Source organism: Lycorma delicatula, chromosome 10 (assembly GCF_047948215.1).
Source record: "Lycorma delicatula isolate Av1 chromosome 10, ASM4794821v1, whole genome shotgun sequence".
Classification (NCBI taxonomy): domain Eukaryota; kingdom Metazoa; phylum Arthropoda; class Insecta; order Hemiptera; family Fulgoridae; genus Lycorma; species Lycorma delicatula.
The window spans coordinates 27,109,172-27,124,753 of NC_134464.1; the positions used below are offsets into that span (position 1 = coordinate 27,109,172).

Genomic DNA, 15,582 nt, shown 5'->3' on the forward strand with positions numbered 1-15,582 from the left:
TGAATCCCAAAAATCTGGAGACTACCACGATGATATGAACAGGGATATTTTTAGGAACTGGTTTGAAAAAGTATTGTTATTACCCAAAAATAGTATTGTTGTAATGGACAATGCTCCTTACCATAGTGTGAAACTGGAAAATATTCCAAAGTTTGTGGAAACTTTATAGAAACAAGAAATTGCTTTATGGTTGCAACCAAAAAATATTCACTTAGGAGAAAATAGTTTAAAAGCAGAACTCCTTGAACTTGTAAAACACAGTCGTGACAAATTTAATAAATGTTTAATCGATGATTTGGCTAAATCAAAAGGTCATACGGTGTTAAGGCTTCTCCCTTATCACTGTAACCTTAGTCCAATTGAGTTAGTGTGGGCCAAGTAAAAGGCTTTGTTATCCAAAATAATAATAATAATACATACAAAATGATATTCATTTACTGTAATCGATCCTAAAATCTTCCTATCTTTCTTTTCAATCTTCTCTATAGTTGACTTCTTTCTTTTTGATAAACATTTACAGCATATATTGCTTCCCATTTAACCACATAATAATGTCTTATTTTGACATGAAGTATTGTGTTTTTTATTACATATATTTTTTATCTGATATGCTGTTTTTTCTTGCTCTTTCCTTTAGAGATACTATAAGTTATTTAAATATATCAACTCTTACAATTTTTCCATATTTTTCTTTCATCTCCCAGGTGTCTTCTCCATCTTTAATCATAATTTCTTTTTTTCAAAAGAAATTTGTAATCCGACTTTATTGCCTACTTCCTTTAATAGTTTTGTCTGTATTTTTGTTATCTCTTTGCCTTCCGAAAGAATCAAAATATGTCATCTGCACTAAGCTGTTTCTATATTATATTTCAAGCTTCTCGTTAAATTCAGTATTGTTGTACACCTTAATTTGTGAACATACATACCAAAATTAGTGAGGTCTTTCATTCACACTGTTCGTAAACTTAAATAAGGAATTAATGATTAATGTTATGTGTGTAAAATCCATGGAAGTAATCAAATATGAAATAAATTTAATTAAAACGTATCAATTAGGAACTTATCGAGGTTGAAGAATAAAACTGGCACGATGAATTCACATTCTATTAAGGAATTTGAATAAAGAATTGAATGCAGTTGTTTAAAACATTCAAATAAGGACTCTAATATGGTGTATTATTGTTTTAAAAAATCATCGTTTAAAAAGAGTACTGGTACTTAAATTAATATAGTATTTATAATGTACTAGCCTACGGTATATTAAGTTACTATGTTTGGAAATTTCAGCATTCAAAATACAATATCCAAATGACGTTTCTTTTTCATCAATTCATTTAACACATCTTCTGCAGTTGAAGTGTAGTTTCTATGTATATTGACGAATGCTAATTCATTCAAACATATATTTTCAGAAGAAGGAAGGGCGGCGAACTGGATCTTATATCGATAGATTTTGTTACTCTGACAGGTGAAAAATTAGAGGAGAGAATATGATGGATTTTTAAACAGGTACTTGAATATATGTGTTAATTTACAGTATATTATAAACAGTACGTAAACTTTCAGGGTGGGGGGGGTCAAACCCAGTACGCTCTCCCCCATGCGTATGCCCCTGTATTGACATAAGTCCTCATTTGTTTTGTTTTTTCTGGATGCTCTTTTGTGATTTTCAACAAAAAGATTATTTCTCAGGAACGAGTAAACATACTCTTAATTAAATTTGGCAAATCTACGACTAGAGCCCTATTCAACAAAATAAAAAATTTTTAAAACGTTGCCTTCAAAAATTTCAAAATGGCAGCTGTCCTAATTTTTTAATCAATATCTTTGTAATTGTTTGTTTGATCAAATTTTTACTTAATTAAGCATTCTATTTTGAGCTTCTTTTTCCAGCAAGCCAAGCTCCAAGGTCAGTTGCAGAAGTTGAACACATATGTGGAGCCCATGGTTTGTCTTTGTCTCTAACTGGACTACCAAAATTAAGTTTATAAGCTCTCTTAATTAATGAAGTTACTGTCCTCCTAAATTGTCCACAAATATAACAAAAAACATTGCTGTTACTCGCATACTTTTGAGAAGACATGTTGAAACATTCAGCAGATATATTCACAGCTGATGAAGTTGTTATTCTTATCTATCACTCTAGAAGATTATGACCAATAATGAAGATTATTTATTACCGATATCGCTTTTTATTATTTATTTACATTTTGTGAAGCATCAGTATGCACTACAGGTATGAATTACAACAAAAAAACTATAAAAAAGGATTTCTTGAAAATTGAGGGTGAATAGAATTTAAGGATTTTTACCATTTAGCAGTTACGTTTTAATTATTTCAGTGGCAGTATTTCAGGAAGCAAAATCACTGTTCTACAGTGCTATCGATATGAAAAATAGGTCAAGATAAAGTTGGTTAATAAACACAACATTTTATTTAAAATAATAATCGTTTTTACTAATTAATGAGTCCTAACAAACTTGTAGTTGTAAAAGTAATTTTAGTTTCAAGTGAATATAAAAATATATTTTATTAATAATAACAATGTTAAGACATTTGCTTTAAATAGCTTTCTTTATCAAACTATTTTACACACAACATTACAATAGGATATTTACTTTTATGGCCACTAAAGTAGATATTTCTTATTTAACAAATAATTTAATAATGTTTCACAAAGTTAAGCAAAACAAACCATTAATTGTACAGGTTTTACTCAAATTTAGCTACATTGAAATAGTAGTATCTTGTTGTTCCTCAGAAATCAAAATCTACAATAAAAAATAAAATAAATCTACAATATCAGTTATTATCCAAATTGTAATCATAACATAACAGAATAATTATTTCAAATCAAATCTAAAATGAAGCAAGCAATAAATTAACAATTTGTTTATCATATAAATATTTATTAATAAATTACATAATTAAGAAAAACACATTCACATAACTGATCAGAATGTTCAACACTACAATTATTCAAATCAGCTTCATATTGTTATACGATTTAATAATTTTATTTGATACAATGAATCTCTCTAAAGCATTTATTAATTGCCTTTTACTTAAATCAATCTTACATTTCTTTACTTTCATAATAATTATATCATAAAAAATTGAAAATAGTTGTTTAATTTGCTCATCGTTATAAACACAAAAATTATCAGATTCTGATATTAGATTCACCTCATATTTAGATAATTTACAACAAAATTTAAAAAACGATAAATTATCTACTATGTTTATAGATTGCATCTTTATTAATTCAGCATTACAAAAATTAATAAAATTAGTATATTGTAATTTTACTTCAGTGTATCTATCCAACTCTTCAGGAAGAACTAAAAGTAAATGTTTTATAAATGATTTAGCTGCATCATGAGAAAAGCCACCAGTATCTAATAATACTTGGTGGCATGTTGTTTCTCCATTATTATTTCTTGCAGTAACATCAGCATTACCATATATAATTAATGCATTTATAAGTTCGGGACCAATAGTGTAATGAAGTAGTGTATTCGATTCACAATCAACCAATTTTGCAAAAAAACGTTTTTCTAAAACAGATAACATTTTAACTGATTTTTTCATCTATATCCATAAATAATGATCTATAGAAATCGAAATATTTTATATCTAAGACAATACAATAAAATATTTTTTCAGCATAAATCGATTGACAACTTGAAAAAGTATCGAAAATTAGTTGGAAAATTAGTTTATTATCGTTTTTACTAAATCTGAATGATTAAAGATAAGGAAAATGGCAAAGTTCAACATGACGAGAATATAATCGAGATAAAAATGATGTATGATCTACAGTATCATTTTCATTAATATCTTCTTTACCATATAAAGGTTCAATTAAAATTTTAACATCTGAAAAATTATTACAAACAGAAATTAAAGGCGTTTTACTTTCACGAAGATTTGTCAGATATTTACGAACACTCGCTCCACAATCTAATAGTAAAACCAGAATATCGTCATTATCATAGTCCCTTTGAAATGCATGGCATAAAGATGTACGACCATCTTTATCTATAGCATCTATATAGGCACCAATTTCAATTAATGTGGACATAATTTCGGTTTTAATACTTTTTTTACCATTTATAACATGTTTATCAAATAATATGACATACATTATTGGCGTAAACCCATTATTATCACAAATATTTACATCAGCACCTTTCTGAATCACAAAACTCACATGTTCTTTATTATTATTAACATTTTTTAATATATACAATAAAAGCGTATTATTATTTTCATTATGAATGTTTATATTCACACCATTATCAATAAGTATTTGTATTACTTCTTTAAACATACGGGAATGAACATCATGCTTTAAAAGTGTTAAACCATTGTTATCAATTACATTCACATCAGCTCCATGCTCTATGAGTTTAATAATGACATCCTTATCACACTCATACTTTATAGCATAAATTAGAGGTGAATATCCTTTTTCGCATTAATGTCGGCTCCATTATGTATGATATTAAAAATAATATTTTTGTTCATATTTAATTCTATTGCATACATTAAAAATGTTTTACCATATTCATTTTTCTTATCATTGTTTCCATTTTGAATAATTTTGGCAATAAATTTATCATTGCTTTTCTTCACAACTTCTACACCGAACCAAAAATGATACCTATTATTTATTTTACTAAAATCAGCTCCTTTAATAAGTAAATTAATTACATCTTGATCATTATGATATATAGCAGCATAAAGTAAAATTGTTCTGCCAGATTCATCTACTGCATTTACATCGGCTCCTGCATTAATCAATCCACCAATAATTTCATTAATGTTATTCTTAATTGCATACATTAAAGGTGTAACTCCAACAAAATCACATTTATTAACACATTTGCACCTACATTTATCAATTTATTGATTATTTCTACTTTATAATTGTTATTTATTGCATATACTCGAGGTGTTAATCCGTGTATATCAATCACATTAACATTTGCACCGTTATCAAGAAGTGCTGATATAATTTCCTTATCTCTATTAAGCTTTAAAGCTGTTAATAATTTTTGACCACAACTATTATTAATCAGTGCCAAATGTAGAAGACGATTACATATTTTATTCATTGTATCTATAGGGAATCGATTATCATAAAGTATATCTTGAAACTGTTTAATTCTACTTGTTTTAGATGTTGCTAGGTTAGTTCTATAGTTGCTGCTCTGCCGTTAACCATGGCTGCTCCGCTTTCTGTTTGCACCAAAGAAGAGCAACGTTCAGTGATCAGTTTTTTGTGGTCAGAAGGTGTATCAAGAGCTGAAATTCATCGAAGACTTTCAGTACAGTACGGGAACAGTGTGTTGCCGCAACAGATTGAAAAATTCAAAAACAGTTGCACAATGTTACGCACAGTGTTACGCATGACGAAGGAGCCGGACAACCGTTTATCGCTACAAATGAGGTGAGTGTGCACATGACACGGTTTTCTTGGACAGACGAGTAACTATCGATGAAGTGACACATTGTCTGCAAATTAGTCACGGGTCTGCCTACGAAATCATCCGCAACAAGCTTGGGTTTCATAAAGTCTGTGCAAGGTGGGTCCCAAAACAACGCGCTTGGACATCTACCAAAAACATTTGGATCGCTTTAACGAACGGGACATCTTCTTAGACAGAATCATCACCGGTGACGAAACACGGATCTATCATTACGAGTTGGAGAGTAACGGGCAGAGTATGGAATGGAAACATCCAAATTCGACTGGAACATTATGAGGAAAGGGGCACGACAATAAACAGTGTGAGTTACAGTGAGATGCTTACTGCCATGCTAAAGCCTGCAATTCGAAGCAAACGCTGAGGACTGCTGTCAAAAGGTGTTGTGTTGTTGCACGACAATGTCCATCCACATACTATTAAGTACTCTGAAATTTAAGAAATGTGTATTTTACCAATTTAAATAATAGAACACTTTATTCTTAAATATTACATTTTTAGTATCGAGTAAGGTTTAGAATTAGTCTACTACATATCTAATTTAACAAATAAAAATGAAAAGTAAATAAATTAAAATATAATTGAAAAGTTAATTAACGGAATAAAAACTAAAAAGTGAAATAAAAAGTACAGTTTGAAAAAATTAAAAACTATTTGTAAAAGTTTGAAAGGGATTAAGAATAAATATAACAAGAACAAAATGAAAGTAATGAGATGTGGCAGAAATAACAAAGGTGGACCAATAAATCTAGAAATAGGTAGAGAAAAGATTATGGAGGTAGAAGAATTTTGTTATTTGGGAAGTAGAATAACTGAAGATGAACGAAGCAGGAGATATAAAATGCCGAATAGCACAGGCAAAACCCACCTTCAGTCAGAAATATAATTTTTTTACATCAAAAATTAATTTAAACATCAAGAAAACATTTTTGAAAGTTTATGTTTGGAGCGTTGCTTTATATGGAAGCAAAACTTGGACAATCGGAGAACCTGAGACGAAAAGATTAGAAGCTTTTGAAATGTGGTGCTAAAGAAGAATGTTAAAAATCAGATGGGTGGATAAAGTGACAAATGAAGAGGTGTTGCGGCAAATAGATGAAGAAATAAGCATTTGGAAAAATATAGTTAAAAGAAGAGACAGACTTATAGGCCACATATTAAGGCATCTGGGAATAGTCGCTTTAATATTGGAAGGACAGGTAGAAAGAAAAAATTGTGTAGGCAGGCCACGTTTGGAGTATGTAAAACAAATTGTTAGGGATGTAGGATAGGGGTATACCAAAATGAAACAACTAGCACTAGATAGGGAATCTTGGAGAGCTGTATCAAACCAGTCAAATGACTGAAGACAAAAAAAAATAAACAAGTTTTGCAAACAAAATTTTTCATGGTTTATTATAAGAGGGACTGGATCAGGAGACCACAGAGACAATTGTAAATAAAGCTATAATAAATGCATACTAAAAATAACTTAAAAATTACCACAGAAATCGGAAGTTAAATTTTTTGGATAAGTATAATTTATGTACCAAACAAATATTAACTGTTAAACAATACATCATGTACAGTAATTAAATAAGAAAATTCAAACGTTTTAAAAACAATGGAACACATACAGGAGTTGAAGGGAATCTTAAATATAAAATAAATGCAATCTTGCAAAAAAAAATTGTTTGGTTTCAGATAATAGCCTAAAAAAATTTAACAATTTAGATTAACTGCATTATCACCTATAACACCATATCCTAGTGTAAGTAGTATGAACATCTACCCAATACAGTAACATTTGAACAAATTTAATAATTTCATAATTCATTTAAAAGCAAATTTTTTAAATTAATTTCATTTATTGAGATGTAAAAATATATTAAAAAACCTATGTTAATACAAAAATTGTATATTAATTTTAAGCCACTCACTTCTTTTGGATTGAACACCAAAGACTTGTGTTACAAACAAAACATATTTTGTTAGTGAATTTACTACATACTTTATATTGCAATGGAAAATTGGAGCTGAAATTAACTCTGTTGAATGACTGATACTTGTTTATTACAGAATTATTTTATTCATACTTTTCAATGACATTTTATGATAATAAATGCGATACGAATATGCAAGGAACAGGGCCAAATAGTCGTAGAAATGATACTGTCCTAAGTAGTTATTACAAATGATTAACACCAATGTAAATTAACATCAGAAAATACATATTTAGTTACAATTACAGGAGGTAAAATATGTAACAAAGGGAAGATCTACTGAAAAGTAACATTATTAAGTTGCAAAAATATATATTTCAGTTAAAAGCTCTGCTATAAGGATAAGTAAATGCTAACAAGCAGGCTAAAATATAAAAGGCTATTACGAAAGCTGTTCTGTGATCATGCAAAATCATGGTTATGTATGATTAACACTGCATCCTTGACATTTGTGATATGCACAGTGCCTGTATCTAAGCCCACCGGGCTGATCTAGTGGTTGGTTAACATTCAAACATATCATCCTCTGAAGTAATACCTTACGATTGTTACAAAGACTAAACAGAAAATGAAAGGTCCCAGTATCCTGGGGCTTTTTGAGTGTTTTAAAAAAATTGAGTTTGAATTTTGTAATAGGTGAATAATATTAACATATTTAAAAAGAGAACAAAATGCAGTTTATTTTAATATATTGTATTAAATACCTATTTTACCTACTTAAAATTATGATGTTCTAAAAGTTACATACATATGAAGAAAATAAAAAATTGTGATACTTTTTTAAACATACTTAGCTTCAGTGTGGCAAATTTTGAAATAGTCAGGTATACAAAAAGCTACTGCACACTCAGAACACCACCAAGTAGTTTCCTTTTTTCTAGCTTTCCCTGAGGCTGCCTTTGTTTTTCAGAGCAGACTTTACAGACCTTTTGAGGACTGCACTTTCTTTTCAGTTTGGGGTATTTTCTAAGGAAAGTGATGACCTGTAAGTTTGTTTTTACTGCTGTTGGTGTGGTTTACTGTGCAAGAACTCCTGCCTTTTATCCTAAACACATTCCAATTGATATAATAAATTTTTCTAAATGACATTTATGCCCCATGGGTGATGGTCGTGATTCCCATGATAAAATAAAGGCACTGGCAATTTTGTTCATAAATAACTGGAAAAATAATTTTTTCAGCCATTTATATGCTTACATCAGAATGGATAGTATGAAATAATCTGGACATTTTTATCCATCCGTTTTATTTTTATTATAATTGATATCATATATGGTTTTTGTTTTTGAAATCAAAAACTAACATGTGCCCCAAGAGCGCATATGCACTTCACTTTGTCATTCTATGAACTGAAGATAAGTTAAATACATCTCTAGTGTCTTCAATTTGACACACAAGAGATGATTTCTTCTCGTGTAGACTCGTTTCTTTTTAGATTTTTTTTATTTTTACTAAATTTATTTTTGGCAACTCTTTCCAATAGGACATCCAGCATTAGTCTGTCACTGTCATAAAAAAACCAAAAGAGCAGCTGGTAACTGTAAAACCTGTCCGTGAATATTGTATGTCCTTTGTCAAGATAATCAGAAAAAAGTTTTTGGAAAAGAAACTTATGAAATTTTTGTTTTCTTTTTACCAGTGAAAATTTCAAACTTAAGTACGTATACGGTTGAGGAATCACAAACAATATATAATTTTATGCCATAAACAAGAAATCGTAAATTCATATACCCCATCATCAACTGTCAAATTTTCCCTTTGAGAAAAGAATGATTGCTATTCAGAGATCAAATGGTTAAAAAAAAACCTTGGTTCACAGTCCGAATCTTCACAAGAATGGGATTCAGATAACGTTTCACAAATTAATCTAAGTTTTGGGATCGTGAATGTACATATATAAAGAGAAAACGATATAATTTGGCACTAATAATTATTATTTTTACTTACGAATAAAAAAAATTACACACAAAAACGTAACTACTTTGTTTACAATCAACTCCATACGGCACAAACATCATATCTACTCCCAACAAGTAAGGAAACCATTAGTTACTTTATACTAGATCAAAAATATCCGGCAGAGTGCGGATAAAACAAATGAATCATTCCAAATGAATGAACTAACCGATGAAGGGTAACAACGAATGCGATCTGTATGAAATTTATAACGTAATTAAATACGAAAGCCCGTGGATTTCATCCGTGGATAAATTTATTCTGTTAACTGGAATGAGTCATTTTACAACAGAAGTGATTTAAAAAATAAAGTCACAATACTAGTTAAGCATTTTTCTGTTACTTTAAAAGATTATGTTCTGTAGACTATGGTTATTGTAACTGAATTTCATTTTCAATAAATAAACACTGATATTGTTATATCGGTGTGATATAACAATCATTTTTTATTTGATCACTAAAAACAAGCACCAGGTCCAGGCCTAATAATATAAGATAATCACTATGATGGATGTAATTAATTTTGTAGCATGTGAAAACTGGCATGCCTGACCAAGACTTATCTGGAAACTCCAGGCAAAAGGCAGACACTATCACTATACCACAGAAACCCATGGTGGTTAATATAATAATGAATTTAAGAAAAGATAATATCGATTTTTGACTGATGAAAAAAAGACAATGTTAACAGAAAAGGTAAGTACTTAAGAAATAAGTGTTAGTATTTAAAAAGTTGGATGAAGAAGGTGAGAAAGTCAGAGTTGGCTGATGTAAAGATGCAACACAGGCTTAATGAATATGAAGATCTGGAAAACCATGAAAGATGTAATTTGCCAAAAAAAAAAAAATCTTGCCAAAGAGATATATTAATATCAAGTCATTCACCCAGGAAAGTTGAGCAAGAGGTTAAGAGTAAATAAAAGTGTCAGACCGCACAGAGTATTATCATTTTAAATATGTTTTATGGTAATTGATGATTTGCTGAGGTAGGCAACTGAAGATAAAAAGAGTGGTGGGATTCATTCAAGAAAATTTAGGATCTCGACTTTGCTCATGAGATATGTACACTGCCACTTCATAATTTTTACAAAATAAATCTGTTTAGAAAAGGATTCCAGCTAGTACAGCTACCATATCATTAACTGAAGATGAATCAAACTCTTTGTGAATCAAATTCTGTCATAGTTACCCGGGTTAATGCAGATTGTGCATTTAAAATGATCCAGATATGAATAACGGTTCAAGTCCTAGTAAAGTCAGATATTTTTACACGGATTTGAATACTAGATCGTGGATACTGGTGTTCTTTGGTGGTTGGATTTCAATTAAGCACACTTTCAGGAATGGTTGAACTGAGACTGTACAAAACTACACTTCATTTACACTCATACATATCATCCTCTGAAGTATTATCTGAACAGTAATTACTGGAGGCTAAACAAGGAAAAGAAAGGGGGGAGATATGAATAAGGGAAAATGTAATAATTACATTTTTTTTTGAAGATAATTAATCTCCTCTTTACTCATTAAAAGTTATCCTCCTTAACATAGTTGTACAGTTGTACAACTAATAACATTGTTCTAACTCATGTTTATAATGAAAGAGATTTTCAATTTATTTCATTATTCATTTACAGATGTCTAGGCTTCAACAGAAGGATGGAGTCCATTTTTAAAAGAGAATATACATTAGTATACTTTTATAACAACCCCTCTGTATACAAAACATGGTTTTATATAGCTCTGGGGTTTAGAATCCATGTCATGATCAAGGCACTGCCATACAATTTGTCCAACAATGGTCTCAAATTTGCTTCAAACATTGATTCCAATGTTTACCACTGTACACTCAGTCTCACCATGTGCTAACAATGGAGGCAATGCAGTCTGTTTTTCAAATGCAATAGTCATCGTAATGAAAATTATAGAACTGGCTTCTTACCTTTTTCTTAGTCTTATAAGAAATATGAAGAAGACACTTGACCATGGAGATAACCGAATAATGTGTTAAATAGAATAACAATACAAGCAAAGAAGAAATGGCTTTTTGAGACCACTCATATATAGAAAATTCAGAAAAAACAGATTGGTATGAACTGATGTGATAAAATGTAAAAACAGTAACATGAGATAAGTATAGGAATGGTACATGCACTAAAGAAATTGCCAGTAAAAATGATAGTGTTATAGGAAGAGTGAAAGATATTTAAAAGGTGGAAGAAGTGTATAAAGGAACAATACTGCTCAAAAGGAAGCCAAATGTTCTTATAAAGGCTGGAATAAAATGAAAACCTGAAGTAGGAGAAACAAAAGTAAAATTGGAAGTTTTATCAGCATCAACAGAACTGATTAAGTCTTAAAGGAGGATTTCAGGAGATATCAAAATTATGTAATGGGATCTACAACAGTGGGATGTAGTCAGATTTTCTTAAAACAATCATGATTTCATTTCCCAGAAGCGTGGTGTTAAGTTTTAATCTTCTCTTCAACAGAAAGACTGAGTATAGAAGAAAAAAAGACAATTTTATATATATAAAACAAAATAGATTTACAAGGAATATAGGTATTACAGATGCAATTAGGCTAATCAAAACTATTAGTAATAGGTAAATAGAAAGAGATAAAGGAATAAAATACTGTGTCAATAGAATACTGTGTTAATGTAAATAATTAAAAGACAAAGAACACATATACAATCCAAATATACAAGATTAATTACAGAATTGCACCTGAATTGGAAAATGGTTACTAAAATATGGCATACTCAAATTGAGTTTAACCTAGGATGCTGCCTTTATTTAATATGTAGTTGAAAATATGATCAAAAATGCTCTAGAAAATGAAAAAATAAATCTAGGAGAATGGAAAATAAACTGTAAAATGTTTACAGAGATTATACAATTTCTTTTTTGAAATGAAGCAAATGACATTAAAAATTGGATTACATTATTGCAAAATAGAGTGAAATGAATATTAAGCGAACAAAAATAATGAGATTAGGAGAAAATAAGCCCATGAATATCTGTACTAAAAAAAAGAAAATAGTTGAAGAAGTACAACAGTACTGATACTTTAATATGTCAACAAAGTATACAAAAGTGAAAATGAAATAAAAACAAGAATAGCAACAAAGAAGGAAACATTCAATAGAAAGAAATGGTTATTATGTGGTAAGGTGGTTGATGAAGTGTCTTGTGTATGTACCTCCATGTCCATATGAATCATGGAAACTAGGGGAACGGGAAAAAATTGCTAGAATTAGTTAAAATATCTGTAAGGAGGAAACTGGAGATTAAATGGATGTACTGAAAAATGAAGAGATAATGAGATTCTACAAGAATAACTGACTGGGATACAATCTGAAAGGAGAAAAATTGGTTAAAACAGCATTGGGGCATTCAAAACAAAAGAAGAGAGTAGCTGAGAAAGGGAGTCTATCTACTGCATGATAATGTTCTGCCCCACACCATACGCAAAATAATCAATCTCTTCAACAGTTTTTGGTTGGGAAATTCTGAACTATTCAGCCTGTAGTCCCACCCTGGCACCAAGTGACATCTTTCTTTTCACCCTTTTGAAAGACCGTATGGGTGAAACATTTTTCAACTGACAAAGGTAAAAAATGCTGTACATGAATGGTCAAAGGAGATGGCAGCAGGGATGTGTGACACTGGAAACAAAAGTTGATATCCCTAAAGTTGACCAAATCCTTAGAACTGAATGGCAGATATGTAGAAAAATAATGGTATACTTGGGTAATATGTAATATAAAGTTTCATTAATAAATACACATTTTTTGATTTTTGTAAAATGTAACTTTTCAAACATAACCCATAAATTTAGCTTTAATAAATTCAGAAGTTACCAATGAAATTTCTGATTCAGATCATCCACCGAACTACTTAATGCATTCCTCTATAGGTTTTTTTTCGTTGTTTAACCTCTGGGACCACCGTTAGGTATTGCTTCAAAGGATGAGATAAATGACAATATTTATAGTGTGTGAAAATGCCATGCCTGACCGGTATTGGAACCTGGGACCTTCAAATGAAAGGCTGAGACGATACCACTCGCACCACGGAGGCCAACCTCATATAGGTTAGATAGATAAAACCTTATTCAACAAAGATAAAAATTGTAGAAACCTTAAATCAATCAAAAAAATAACCCAACCAATCAATGAATTTAAGAGAAATTAATATTTTTATGATTACAAATATTCAAAAATACATTTTTAATAATAAAAAATGTAATAAATAAATAGATATTGGTCCTTTATTGTTGTTCAACATTATTAATAAATTCCATTAATAATTCCTGTTTGTTCCAGATATGTTTTTAAATTTATATTTCCAATAAATTAATTTTGCCGATCTATTATGTTCTATTTCAATTTTTCTTTTAGTTGAAATCTCCCAAAGAAGTTTTAATAAAAAAGAAAAATGATGTTGACAACACATGACTTCCTTGTACTCCTATTAAATTACATTTTTTTTTTAAATGAAAAGTACATAACATTTTATTTCATTAATAACTTCTGATTTTTTTTAAAATTATTATTGAATTATTAATAAAAAAAGAAAATAATAATTTTGAGTGACATGTTACACACAAGTTCTCTGTAGTTACTGGACTTATGGTTTCCAAGGAAGTTGTTTACCACATTTTGAAATGATTTCCATGCAGCAACCTCAGTCATTCAAACATTCTTCAAACGCCTAATCACTTATTAGCTTTTCTTATTTTGATAAAACAAATACATCTCCTTTATTATAGCATTACTTATATTACAGAATTTTTTAAATATTAGAACCCGGCACCATTACGATCCATTGCTTTAATGAAATGTTTTAATAAATCTAGCTTAATGTGTAGTGGCGGAAGATAAACTTTTTCGGGTTTTAACTAATGCCTGACTAACAACATTCTTCTCTCTCTGGCTACTCTCTTTTATGTAATGTTGTTTCCTATCCCTGCTGTCCCTCTCGAACAAAAAGCAACAGAACTTAGTGTATCCAAGTTGCAGTCCAAGTAAAAGTGCTATTACTTTCAGATCCCACAAATATTCCATAAATATTTCTCATACTGAATCCTGCTCAATAAAGGTTTCATATTTTTCATAAGATTCCTTCATGTGAACAGTGCATGCTAACTGTACTGATGGTTATTTATTTCCAGTGTGAAGTAGAAAGCTTTCAACAAACTAAGCTTTGACGAGTCAGTAAAAAGTCAGGATGTCCCAACACTTCCAGTCCAAATCATTATAATAAGTTTTTGTACAGAGTGAAGAAATGTTCAAATGCTGACTCACAGAAAGCACATATTTTACTGTTTGGTTGTAAAAGATGCATCCTTTCAGTCTTGATGCCAGTATTTCTACTTTATTCTTTGATCAATTTAGATCATGAACCAGATACTTTAATTCTAACTTATTAATTAAATGGGGTTCAGTATATCTATCTATTCTCTTAAAGTTTGGATCTCTTTCTTCATCGCCTGATAAGTAAGCACAAGATTTGACATTTTCATCTTTATCTAAGCTCCAATGTTTCTGGTGGTAATGGAATTGGAAGCTCTTGGCTACGTGGCACTGGCCGCACGGGAGAGGGAATATCAGGGTACTTAAAATACGTCTAGTTTTATTTGTTATCCCAAATATCTTTTTGTCCCAAAAATAATAATCTGTAGTATGACCCTTTGGTTCTCTCCAAACCATTGGAATTGCAAATGAAATGTGACAAGATCCATTTAGCCAACCGGTCAGCAGTTTCACAAGCACAGCAAATATGAGGAGCCAAAGATTTGTCCTGATCACCTAATTTACATCCAAAATACAGTTCATAAGACTTTATCAGTGAAGTTATTTCTTTTCTGAGACTTCATTGTTACCTCACCACAAGAAGCCAAAATTGTTTGGTTGATTAATTCAACTGTTGAGGCATTGTTAATACATTACAATAGCTAATATTGTTTAAAAAAACACTAATTTAATAAACATACTCACTTTACTGAACAACATAACTGGAAATATGAAAGCAAACTACAAAACTGAATGTTACACACATGAGATCTCACACGTGAATGAGAATTAAAAATATTTCTCTAGTCAGCACAAGTGTGTGTAAATATGACAGAAATAACTAATGAGTGG

At 30.2% G+C, this 15,582-nt stretch overlaps 2 protein-coding genes across 2 annotated transcripts in view; one reads left to right on the plus strand and one right to left on the minus strand.

The window, feature by feature from the left end:
• LOC142331111 (beta-1,3-glucan-binding protein-like) overlaps window positions 1-15,582 on the plus strand; it is a 190,710-nt gene that overhangs the window by 41,574 nt on the left and 133,554 nt on the right. The window lies entirely within an intron of this gene.
• Window positions 3,558-15,582, minus strand: part of LOC142331613 (uncharacterized) — a 41,906-nt gene continuing 29,881 nt past the window's right edge. The window contains exon 3 of the mRNA XM_075377643.1: window positions 3,558-5,921. Coding sequence (XP_075233758.1) covers window positions 3,750-4,334 — 585 coding nt within the window. The 5' untranslated portion in view covers window positions 4,335-5,921 and the 3' untranslated portion in view covers window positions 3,558-3,749. The remainder of the gene's footprint in view (window positions 5,922-15,582) is intronic.